The 12,984-nt window shown below is 45.2% G+C and overlaps 1 protein-coding gene across 1 annotated transcript in view; it reads left to right on the top strand.

Annotated features, from left to right (window-relative positions):
• VPS36 (vacuolar protein sorting 36 homolog) overlaps positions 1-12,984 on the top strand; it is a 40,460-nt gene that overhangs the window by 1,377 nt on the left and 26,099 nt on the right. Inside the window, exons 2-6 of the mRNA XM_044285296.1 lie at positions 1,105-1,173; positions 3,262-3,332; positions 5,876-5,990; positions 7,201-7,284; positions 12,504-12,590. Of these exons, the coding sequence (XP_044141231.1) occupies positions 1,105-1,173; positions 3,262-3,332; positions 5,876-5,990; positions 7,201-7,284; positions 12,504-12,590 (426 nt within the window). The remainder of the gene's footprint in view (positions 1-1,104; positions 1,174-3,261; positions 3,333-5,875; positions 5,991-7,200; positions 7,285-12,503; positions 12,591-12,984) is intronic.

The raw sequence follows: 12,984 nt of genomic DNA, 5'->3' as shown, positions 1-12,984 counted from the left end.
AGTAGTTTTCTGTCCGGCATGGGAATGCAACAAAACGGAGCGGAACACGTTCTGGGGTACTTTGTTCCCTTTAGTTCTGTTTTGTCCCCATTGACAATGAATGGGGCAAAAAACTGAAGCTTTTTCCTCCGGTTTTGAGATCCTATGACTGATCTCAAACCTGGAAAGGAAAAAGCAGTTGTGAAAGTAGGTACTGTGTGACTGGTACTTCCACTTTCTGCTGTCATCTAATAAACCTTATCTCTAAGTTACTAAGAGATCATAAACCGTTCTATAAGCCACATTATTATCAGTAAGATAAGAACTGAGGTATAGTGAGTGTTTATAATGTCAGAGAGCTGAGATCAGGAGCCTGTCAGCTCATGGTCTGACGGAAAAGTCCAGAGGCTGCTTCTAGAACATCTCAGCTCTGTACAGATAAAAGGGCTCCATATTATTATTTTTTTTAATAAAGACCAATTGAAAACATTATTTTTAGCTCAAAATGAGTACAATGCAATAATAAAAAAAAATTGCCCCCAAAGGTGTACATAGCCTTAGGCCTCATGCACACAACCCCGCAAAAAAAATATAACCTGTCCTATTCTTGTCTGTTTTGCGGACAAGAATAGGCATTTCTACAATGGGCCACCTGTTCCATTACGCTAATTGTGGAAGGCACACGGGTGGCTTCCGTGTTTTGCGGATCCGCAATTTGTGGACCACAAAAAAATGGAGCGGTGGTGTGCATTCGGCCTTATTCACACAGTGAGTGATCGGTCAGTGATTTTAAGCCAAAACCAGGTGCGGCTCCAAACACAGAACAGGTGCAGATCTTTCCCTTTTACCATATTCGTCGGCAAGGGCCCTAAGGGTTACATGGCATCATAAAACAATAAAATGCTGTGCGACCCCCGGCAGTGCTGGAGTCCGGAGCGTGACACTCACTCGTGTGAAACCAGCTTAAGACCTGGAGTCCGTGACTGATGTGTGCCACAGTGGCATAGGTTGGAGGATTCCGCTAAGGATGACTCCCGATGTATACTTCTAGAGGAGCCCAAGAAGTTTTCTGTCTAGATATAATTTACGTCCCTGTTGATTTGTTTTCACTTTCTTTTCCATCAGAGTAAGTTTGACAGCGGCACACTTCTCTTGACCACTCACAGGCTAATTTGGAGAGACCAGAAAAATCATGTAAGTTCCACCATTTATCTTTTTTGGTACATTTTGGTTTAAAGACGACAAAATCTTGTGACGCGTTTTTTTTTTTAGGAACTTCTTGTATCCCCCATGTAGTAACAATTCTGGAGCATCTATACTTGTGACTCTATGTTGTGCCGTTCCTTTATTATTTCTGCAGGTTTCCAGCTGGGGGGTGTCCCTTCAGTCTGACACTGACAGCACTGATTGGATAGAGTCACAACCCCCCCCTGATGACACCCAGGTGGACCTTTATTCATAAACTTCTAGCAGGAATAATAGAGTGGTAATGTCAGGTTATGAGAATAGTTGCTCTAGAAATGCTTTTTCATGTGGAATACAATTATTTACTAAAACAGGTGACAGGTGCCCTTTTAAGGATTTTTGCAGAAAAAAAAAAAAGTACTAAAAAGAGGGAACATGGTAAAAAAAAAACTACTCATTGGTAAATGCCGTGCTGTGCCAGGGCCATGGCTTCTGTGGTCCCCTCATTATTAGCCATGCTGTACGTTCACCCATGACTGCTGTGGTCATTCACTTGCCTCAGTGGTGATGCCTGCATGTACGGCACAAGACTGCTGCTGGGGTCACGTGGCTGTACATCATCACCGCAGAAACCAGGAGACCCCCCAGAGCTTCGATGCTGGAGCGGCAGCGCACTTACCTAGGGGAGTAAAGTTGCAGATTTTTAAGACTATAAAAACAATTTTTAGCAAAAAAATAAAATAAAATCTTTCTTCAAAGATTCCGGTATCTCATAGTCCCTAGTCAGTGGGGAAGCAAACGAGCGTAGCGACTAAATAAAAAAGCAGCACGTTGTCTCCACCTCGTGTAGGACCCCCTGGTCACTTCTCCCTCGGTGGACCAGCTGCTGCTTTGTCTGTAAGCTGTGGCCCGACTATTGCCCAGAGCAGAGCCCAGCACTGGTCCAGTTTGCAGTCTCCCTCCACCTTGCCTGTGACCTCTTCATGCTTACCCCTAACCTGGGACTTCAGACAAGTCGCCCAGTCCTCTCCCTGGATAGTAAACATGGTGGACACCCGAAGCATCTACCTGTCTGGGTCTTCCTTCCTACCCCTATAGAAGCCAGTGCTTGGGTGTGTGAGTGAGCCCTTTAAGCCCCCCCACTTTGAAATATGAAATGAATGAAATATTGGGCGTGTCATATAATGTGCATTTTTTTTTTTTTTTTTTTTTTTTTTTTTTAAATCCTGGACAATCCCTATAAAAGGGGTCCCTTCAGCACAGTCCCTCTTCTTAAGTAACGCCATGTGAAAGGGAGTGAAGCGAGTGGCGTTGTATAACCTGAAGTTACAATACTGTCAAATCTGTCACATACTATGAATAGGTGTATGGGAGGTGAAATGCATTAAATATCAGGGTATGAATATAAAAAACAAAAAAATAAATAAAATAAAAAAACATTTTGGGTGAAAACTTTTCCTCCTACCCCTTCTGACTGACTGACTTACAGCTCATGTATGGTTTCTCTTACCCTCCATGTTTTTTTACCTTTAGCTGAGCCCCTAAAGGTAGTAAGTTGTCGGTCAAGTGCCCAGGCTCCTCAGGGGACCCTCGTACTGGTCTTGGAGGTGGCACCCCCCATCTATATCCTGTGACAAAATATACAACTGAGCTAATATCTTTTAATAATAATAGCTCTATGCTATGTATACCCGTTCGTTAAACGGTGGCTGGATTCATTTTTCCATCACATTATACACTGCTCGTTTCCATGGTTACGACCACCCTGCAGTCCATCAGTGGTGGTCGTGCTGGCACACTGTAGGAAAAAGCTCTACACTATATACGGGTCCCGACCACCAGAGATGCTGGTGCTTTTTCCTATAGTGTGCAAGCACGACCACCACTGATGGATTGCAGGGTGGTCATAGCCATGGAAACGAGCAGTGTATAAAGCAGTGAAAAAATGAATCCAGCCAGCAAAGGAGACAATATGGACAATCACAATACATTAGTAAGTGTCTTGTATTAACTTTCTCTACATGCCATTTGCTGAAGTGAGACAAGCCCTTTAATATGAGGAGGCATTTCACTTATTTTCTTACCGTTTTTCTGCAGGATTTCTGCGTTGCTGTTCCACTTTCTCAGATTGTGTTCTCAGAAGAACAAGCGGGAGGGATTGGAAAAAGGCGAGTATTGTGTAGTGATCCAAAAAGATGCTCGAAAGTGGCAACGAACAATACCCTTAGGGCATGTTCACACATGGAGGATAGGCTGGGGATTTTCATGTGGCAAATTCGCATTGCTGTGCTGTACCAGTGAAGTGGAGGAAACATAAGGAAAACGCATCCAAACCCTGCAAAAAAAACTAAACGCAGAATAAATTCACCTGCTGTGCGCATTTGCAGATGTCATTATATGTTGGGATTCTCCACCGCTTCTCCCTTTGTGATGCAGATGTGAAATCCGCAGCAAAACCCGCAAGTGATTCATGTGGATTTTGCTGTGGCTCCGCGTCCGAATCTGAGCCGTATTCTCTGCTGTGTATTACTTGAATGTACCCTAACAAAGTACTTTCCCTTTGCTGGTATAGCAGTGATGTATTCCACAGCACGGTACCGAGATTGTAGATCAATCACATCGCCCCTGCCCTGGTAAAGCTTGGAAGTGTCCCCGTGTCACTCACACGCTAGGGTACGTTTCATAAGGAACCAAATATAATATTAGTAACTTTTTGATTCGCAAAAGAACAGAGCTCCCAAGGGAAGCCGACGCTAAAATCAGACTCGGGACTTCAGAGTCCAAATTCTTACTCGCCTTGGTTCCTTTTCTTCGTTTTTTTTTGTCTTGTGCTCCAAAGCCTCTGCTGCTGTCAGATGTGCCGGTTATTAAAAGGCGCACCCTCTTAATAATTGGGGCGCATCTGTGCAGGTGTGTGCGCCAAAACTGATATCTACACTAGCAAGGGGTTTATGCTATAATCTATGCCAGTCTCCAAGCTATAGGCGCCCATTTCCTGCCCCTCTACGCCAGTGTCTTGGAAACTGAGGCTCAAAACCTCAAACAAGTTACCAAATTTTGTCCAACCTGGGCGAACTGCAAATTTCGCAACTTTTTGGCGCCAGTTTCCTGGCACACAGGACATGATAAATGCCCACCCAATGTGTATATCTTAGACTGAAAAGCAGGCTGGACCAAGCATCTTCACCGCATGACAGTAGGAATGGTTTCAGCGCCACAACAAAATTTAAGTCCTGCTTTATTCCAAATTGCATTAAAAACATGATGGTTTTAAACCACAGATCCAAGACCTACCCGCTTGTGCGTTTTAAGCTCCTTTCGGGCTGTTAATTTCACTAGGGCCTTCCCCCTCCTCCTGTGAAATCACCTGTCCTCTACACCTGCAGACTGGAAATCTGCCTGCAAATATGGCCTCTTGCACACGAACATTTTATATATATTTTTTTTTTCCGTTCCGTTTTTTGGATTCCGTATACGGAACCATTCATTTCAATGGATCCGCAAAAAAAAAGGAAGGTACTCCGTATGCCTTCCATTTCTGTTTTTCCATTCCGTTCAAAGATAGAACATGTCCTATTATTGTCCGCATAACGGACAAGGATAGTTCTGTTCTATTAGGGGCCAGTTGTTCCGTTCCGCAAAAAACGGAATGCACACGGACGTCATCCGTATTTTATGCGGATCAGTTTTTTGCGGAAATTGCAAAATACTGAAAAAGCCATACGGTCGTGTGCAAGAGGCCTAAGGCTCCAAGTGCCCAGCAGGGCGTTATCAATCTTTGCAAGGGCCCAATCTGCCTCCTCTGTCACCTGCAAAATGGTATCAGTGTAAAGGGACCTTTAGGCTCGTTTCACACTACTGGTACACGTGGGTACAGCTTTCCGAAAAGCTGTTTGTCAGCATGTTTGCCAGGTTGCTGCTGGATTCGGGCAGCATTCGGCTATGCCGGATCTGGCAGGCTGTTTCCGGACAGAGCTGTGAATGCTGGTGTGAAACTAGCCTAAGGGAACAGCGCATTAGCATTGGTTACAGAGGGTGTCAATAGGTGACGGGCTCCCTTTAACCCTGTGCGGAAATGCAGTCGCAGGGTTTATGGGGACAGTACTGGAACTCTGAAGATGTCCTTCTCATTTCTGTTGGGTTATCTCATCACAGACTGCTGATGTCAACCAGATCATCCTGTTCATATTAAATATTAGCAATCGTTTCTGAATGTGAGGACAGTGATGTGGATGGACATGGTAATGGAGATGGCACAGAGTAAAATAGAACTGTATAAAACAATGGCTCCTGTACACCTAGAGGCACATTTATGAAGACCGGCATTTTAGGCACCGGTGTTAATAAAGCCCTAAACTGGCAGAAGATCCACCGAAGTTATAAAGAAGTGCCGGCCTCGCCATGACTTTGAGGCCTCCAGCGCCAGTTCTGAATGTAAGACCGCTTCCTTGCTGTCATACATTTAGACCATTTTCTACTCCTAAAACAGGAGTAGAAAATTATGAATGAGATGGGGCCCGTCCCCTTCCCCACCCATGCCATGCCCACAATTTTAGACCTGGCGTGAGCGGGGAGAAGTGGCAGGTAGGAGCACAACTAACCGTTGCGCCGCCATCTGTGCCTTCAATACTCCTAATTTATGCGTATTTCAGAATAGTAAATGACCCCCTTACTGCAGTATTAATATAGTGTAACCATTGTTTTCGCACAGTGCCAAAATTGTAGTGCATCTCCACCCTCCATCTCCAAACAAAGAACCTGGACCATACCAAACCAGCCGCTACTCCTATGTCAAGTTATCCTTCAGAGAGCATGGTCAGATTGAGGTAAGTGGGCATCAGGCTGTTTATAGGGGTAATAATTGACAGATAGGTACCACTGTTACTTTGTGATCACTTAAGTATTTTGTCCAGGACTGCTCGGCGGCATTAAAGGGGTTGTCTCCCTTCAGTAAGTGGCATTTATCATGTAGAGAAAGTTAATACAAGCCACTTAACTAATGTATTATTATCCATATTGCTTCCTTTGCTGCCTGGATTTATTTTTCCATCGCATTATACACTGCTCGTTTCCATGGTAACAGACCACCCTGCAATCCATCAGTGGTGGTCGTGCTTGCACAATATAGGAAAAAGCACTAGCCTATGTAAGCCCCCATGGTCCCGGCCACCAGAGAGGCTGCCACTTTTTCCTATAGTGTGCATCGGTGGGGGTCCCAGCGGTTGTATCCCCACAACCCATTATCCCCTATCCTGTGGATAGATTCTAACTTTTTTTTTTTTTAAGTCTGGTACAACCCTTTTTATGGTAGATTTTATTTTCCCCTGTGGGTGGAATAAACAGTGTTGTAGGGTATTCCCATCTTAGACTTTTATGGCATACCCACACAAGATGCCGTTCCCCCATTCCATCAGTTCCCCGCAATGCCATCAGATCTCTGTGCCATCAGCCCCCCCATGCTATCAGTCCTCTGTGCCATTAGCCTCCCATCCCTCCCATGACATCGGTACTCTGTTACATCCGCTCCCAATGCCATCAGTCCTCCGTGCCCTCAGCTACCCCAGTGCCACAATCTCCGCTCCTAGCATTCAGTCCCAGTGAAATCCTTACCTTTCCTGTAGGGGCACTGCAGACACTTCACAGATCTTCCTTTATTTTCTTCGCGCTGCGCTGTCCTCCTGACGTCACACAGCGTCTGGTCATAGTGCAGGTAAGTGCGCACTATGTCCTGATGATTTCTCAGGATCCAGTGCAGCGCGGTGTGGGCTTCACTCGCACTCCATGGTCACATGACAGAAAAATACTTGATGCAAATTTCTGTGTCGAGTTACTCGATTTACTCGAGTACTCGTTGCAGCCCTAGTTGGGGTGTTTTTACATATATGGTTAAGTATAATGAGAACTCCACCCACAATGTTTCTGTATCGCATACCATGGCCATTGACACCACCACTCATAGATTACCTTTGGTTAGAAATGTCTTATGAATTAGTACTTACTTGCAGACACTTAACTTGTCCTTGTGCTTGGGTGCAGTTCAATCGCCGACTATCAGAGGAGCTGACGCAGAAGAGGTGGCAGAGGGCATCGCCCTCTATTCAGATGAGCAGAGGTCCTCAGGTAAAGCATTATTACACTTAAATCAAAGCATTATAACCATAATATATTCTATAAAAAATGAATAGAAAAATCACATCAGCATATGTCCTTGGGTTGTCCATGTTAAAGAGGAGCAGTCCCCTCTCCTGACATGTCTGTTTTAATACCTACTTGCACCCCCCTTGTAATAATTCTGGAGTATCTATTCTTATGACTCTGTGTCGTTCCTCTATTATTCCTGCTAGATGTTATGAATGAATTGCTAGCAGTTTGCAATTAAAGTCCATCTGGTGTTACCATTTGGGGAGCGGGGGTCAGTGTCAGGCTATGCAGGGACACATCCCCAACTGGCAACAACCATCTGGACCTTAATTGCAAACTGTAGTAATTCATTCATAACTTCTAAAAGGATTACTAAAGGAATGGTACATGATAGCCATAAGAATAAAAACCCTCTTCTCCACCATTGCAGAAGAAAAACTCTCCACTCTGGTCTCCAGATCACATCTCACCACCTGTGCACTTGACCCAATCCCATGCCACCTCATCCCTAACCTCATCACAGTGTTTATCCCAGCCCTAACTCATCTCTTCTACCTATCACTAACCTCTGGTCTCTTCCCCTCTGGTTTTAAACATGCTACCATTACACCCATCCTCAAAAAGCCTTCACTTGACCCATCTTCTTTGTCCAGTTATCGCTCCATATCACTTCTTCCGTATGACTCAAAGCTACTTGAGCAACATGTCCATTCTGAACTGTCCTCTCATTTCTCCTCCTGCTCCCTCTTTGACCGGCTACAATCTGGCTTCCAACCCCACCACTCGACTGAGACTGCCCTCAGCAAAGTCAACAATGACCTACTAACAGCCAAAACCAAAAAACATTACTCTGTCCTACTCCTTGACCTGTCCTCTGCCTTTGGCACGGTCGACCACTCCCTTCTGTTACAAACTCTCTAATCTCTTGGCATCACTGACCTGGCCCTCTCCTGAATCACATACCTCAGAGCGGACATTTAGCGCCTCCCACTCTCGCACCACCTCCTCGTTTCATTCCCTCTCTGGTGGTGTCCCGCAAGGCTCTGTCCTAGGACCCCTGCTTTTCTCTATCTACACTTTCGGCCTGGGACGTCTCATAGAGTCCCATGGCTTTCAGTATCACTTTTATGCTGACGACACACGAATCTACCTCTCTGGTCCAGACATCACCACCTTACTATCCAGAATCCCATAATGCCTATCTTCCATATCATCCTCCTTCTCTTCTCGCTTTCTAAAACTTAACATGGATAAAACAGAATTCATCATATTTTCCCCATCTTGCTTAATCCCCCCCCCCCCCCCAACAGACCTATCTATCACGATCAATGGCTGCACACTCTCCCAGATCATCAAAGTCTGCTGCCTTGGAGTGACCTTGGATTCTGCCCTCTCCTTTGCGACCGCACATCCAAGCCCTTTCCACCACCTGCCGCCTCCAACTCAAAAACATCTCCCGCATCCGTGCTTTCCTCAACTTTGAGTCTGCGAAAATGCTTGTACATGCCCTTGTCATCTCCCGCCTAGACTACTGCAACATTCTCCTCTGTGGCCTTCCATCTAGCACTCTTGCACCCCTACAATCTATTCTAAACTCTGCTGCCCGACTAATCCACCTCTCACCCTGTTACTTCTCTGCCTCTCCCCTCTGCCAATTCCTTCACTAGCTCCCCTTTGCCCAGCGAGTTTGGTTCAAAATACAAAAAAATACATACAAGGCTGTCCACAACCTGTCCCTATATAGAATCATACTAAAACTTAATGTTCATTATACATATACATTACAGATTTTCTGCTTCATAAATAGACATTAAACCGTAGGCATAATTACTGAACGGGATGGCGCAGACGGGGCCGGCAGTAGGAGACCAACGCTGCCTGGCCCTGTTAATCTAGTGTAGCAGGGCTTGGCCAGAGGTGGGAGAACGGAGCCTCTAGGAGCAGGAACAACGCCCCCCTGCTCCTAAAGGCTAATTGGCATACTATAAAAGTTATATTTCTGGAGTAACTGGGGCATAGATAAAAGTAGGAATAGGCTAGTTAGGTTTAGCTGACATTAGCGATTAGGTCTCCTACTGCCGGCCCCGCCTGCGCCATCCCGTTCAGTAATTATGCCTACGGTTTAATGTCTACTTATGAAGCTAGTTTAATAGGGTTAATTCTGGTCACAAACCCTTTAAAAACTTCTGACATGTCATTGAAACATCTGAGAGAATACTATCAGTGGAGGTCCAGATGCTGATACCCAACTTTCCTTGCTGTGATTAGTTATGCATTGATGCTACATCAGTGTTTAGGCAGATAATAGCGAGCTTCCTTAGCCTGTACAGGCTTCTGCACAGTTCATCTTCTACATGAATAGTCGGTTTGCCTGAAGCTGCATGTAGTTGGCTTGTCTTATTTATCTGATTCATCTTCCTCATTAGACCTCAGGAAATAAGGGAAGCTTAAAGGGAACCTGTCACCGGGATTTTGGGTATAGAGCTGAGGACATGGGTTGCTAGATGGCCACTAGCACATCCGCAATATCCAGTCCCCATAGCTCTGTGTGCTTTTATTATGTAAAAAAGCTGATTTGATAAATGTGCAAATTAACATAAGAGTCATATCTTACTTGTGTGACCAGAGAAGAGTCATATTTTTAAGCTCTGACTCCTCTCAGGTTAATTTGCATATGTATCAAATCCTCCTGGCATCGTTCACGTCTAATCTTCTGCGCTTGCGCCCGGCCGTGGTTACATCGCGCCAGCGTACAGACCCATGTAAAATGGCCGGGCGCAAGTGCAGAAGATTAGACGTGAACGATGCCAGGAGGATTCAATTGCCCATGCGCAGGATCGTGACTGGGGAGAGTTGTAGCCGCCGCCCAGCGAAGTTAATATTGATGAGCTGGGCGGGGCTTCAGAACGGCAGTTGGGAGCGGCTGGCTGGGCGCATTTTGAGATGAAACGCCGCCCCTTGGGCAGATTGGTGACGAGACAGGCAGGTTATAAAACTTTATTTTTCGGTATTTATAAGGTGGACAGGGGGGCTACTTAGATGCTTTTAATAGACTGTATAAGACCTGTAATGAGATATTTTATATATATAAAAAATATTTAGATAGATCTCTAAATATGCTGGTTTTGCCGGTCAGTGTCCCTTTAAACATGTATTCCATATTGCTAGGATATGCCACCAATGTCTGATAGGAGCGTGTCCCACCTCTGCGACCCGCTTCTGTGTGCAGAATGGGACCCTTGAAGTGAATGGAGGGCAGCTGCTTATGTGCGGCCACCCACCACTCATTTCTGTGAGAGCTCCATTTCTGGCAGTCCCATAGAGGTGAACAGAGCCATGGCCCATGGTAGCTCTGGAGCAGTGCCCTGTCTATATCTATGTGACTTGTGAAAATAGCCAAGCCTCGGGGGTGGGTGTCCCTGCACAGTTTGACAATGGCAGCACTGATTGGATTCATAACTTCTAGCAGGAATAATAAAGGAATGACACAACATAGAGCCTTAAGAACAGATGCTCCAGACCTTATTACATGGGGGATGCATGAAGCTATTAGGCCCCTTTCACACGAGTGAGTTTTCCGCGCGGATGCGATGCGTGAGTTGAACGCATTGCACCTGCACTGAATTCTGACCCATTCATTTCTATGAGGCTGTTCACATGAGCGGTGATTTTCACGCATCACTTATGCGTTGCGTGAAAATCGCAGCATGCTCCTCTTTGTGCGTTGCGGTGCGATAATCCACGCAACGCAGGCCCCATAGAAGTGAATGGGGTTGCGTGAAAATCGCAAGCATCCGCAAGCAAGTGCGGATGCGGTGCGATTTTCACGCATGGGTTCTAGGTGACAGTCTATTCACTGTATTATTTTCCCTTATAACATGGTTATAAGGGAAAATAATAGCATTCTGACTACAGAATACATAGTATAATAGTGCTGGAAGGGTTAAAAAAATAAAAAAGTTAACTCACCTTATCCTCTTGTTCGCGTAGTTCGTTCCCGGTCTGCTAGCTGTGTGCTTGGGCTGAATGACCTGTGGTGACGTCAGATCACATGCTCCAATCACCATGGTGATGGACCATGTGATCTGACGTCACCACAGGTCATTCAGCCCAAGCACACAGCTAGCAGACCGGGAACGAACTACGCGAACAAGAGGATAAGGTGAGTTAACTTTTTTATTTTTTTTAACCCTTCCAGCACTATTATACTATGTATTCTGTAGTCAGAATGCTATTTTCCCTTATAACCATGTTATAAGGGAAAATAATACAGTGAATAGACTGTCACCTAGCAACCATGTTATAAGGGAAAATAATACAATCTTCAGAACATCAATCCCAAGCCTGAACTTCTGTGAAGAAGTTCGGGTTTGGGTACCAAACATGCGCGATTTTTCTCACGCGAGTGCAAAACGCATGACAATGTTTTGCACTCGCGCGGGAAAATTGCGCATTTTCCCGCAACGCACCCGGCTCTTATCCGGGCAAAAAACATGACGCCCGTGTGAAAGAGGCCTTAGAACATACATGTCAGGAGCGGTGACGGGTCCTCTTTAAAGTAAAATTGTATTTTGTTAGCCATAATACCCTTTATATTTCCCCTTGCCCCTTTCCTTATCTATCACATAATGCATACATCTGTTGGGAAGGTGATAATTTATGCCTAATTTCTATCATACCCTTTTGTGCCATTGAAAAATACTAAAGATAAAGAATTTCCATAAAATATACAATACAATATTTTTGCTGCCACTAGAGGGCGCTGACTGCAAATGGGTTTATGCAGCTTGCATTGAAACTAATGGGAGCTGCAAAATGTGTGTGCAATAATTCCCTGTAACGGTCAGTAAACAGACACCGCAGACCAGCGGCCTGTCTCTATAGCAAGTCAGCAATTGGAGATCCTGAAAATGGTTGGCAACTGCAGCACAAGCTGCATAACTTCTCATTATGCAATAATTTAAGCTTTATCTATACGAAAACAGAAACCCACTTGAAACAAGCCCCTTACAGTCCCGTGTGAGTTTATGGTATAATTCTGATGGGAGCGGATGTTACGTTTGTACAATGCTCCAGCCTCTGATTAATACACATTTACAGTTTGCATCCTGCAGTCTATGAAGATTTCTTTCATAAAAATCCTGGTGAGAACTACTTTCTGCTTCCTTCCTCTTTCCTTTTTGTTTTTCCTTACAAAGACAGGGAGAATAAAAGCTGTCGGGATTGTGGGCATTGAGCGGAAGCTGGAAGAGAAACGAAAAGAGACCGACAAGAACATATCCGAGGTTGGTGTAAATGTGCGCTGGTCACTCGTACGTTACTGTTCTGACTTACAGCAATCGCCTGCTCGCTAGTGGAGGAGACCGCTGCTATTACAGGCAGCAATCTCCTCCGCAGCATGGGGAGGAGCGATCACTGTGCCATCGCTTGTCCCCGTGCTGGATAGCGGTTTACCGGTGGCAGATCGTAAGTTGGCCGCTGGCAAACGTGCTTAAAAATCACAATTGCCCGATGAACAAACGTTTGCTCGTTCACTGGACAATCGGCGGCAGTATTACACTGCCAGATGGTCGCTAACGATCATCGGCAGGTGTAATACAGCCTTTGGGACAAACTCCAAAGATCTTGATCCTGTACGAGCCTTCTTTTTGTATTTCATACATGGGTCAAAATTCTTCT

The sequence above is a fragment of the Bufo gargarizans genome, chromosome 3, assembly GCF_014858855.1.
Source record: "Bufo gargarizans isolate SCDJY-AF-19 chromosome 3, ASM1485885v1, whole genome shotgun sequence".
NCBI classification, from domain to species: Eukaryota; Metazoa; Chordata; class Amphibia; order Anura; family Bufonidae; genus Bufo; species Bufo gargarizans.
Note: the sequence above shows the minus strand (reverse complement) of the source record. Positions and strands in the feature narration are given on the sequence as shown.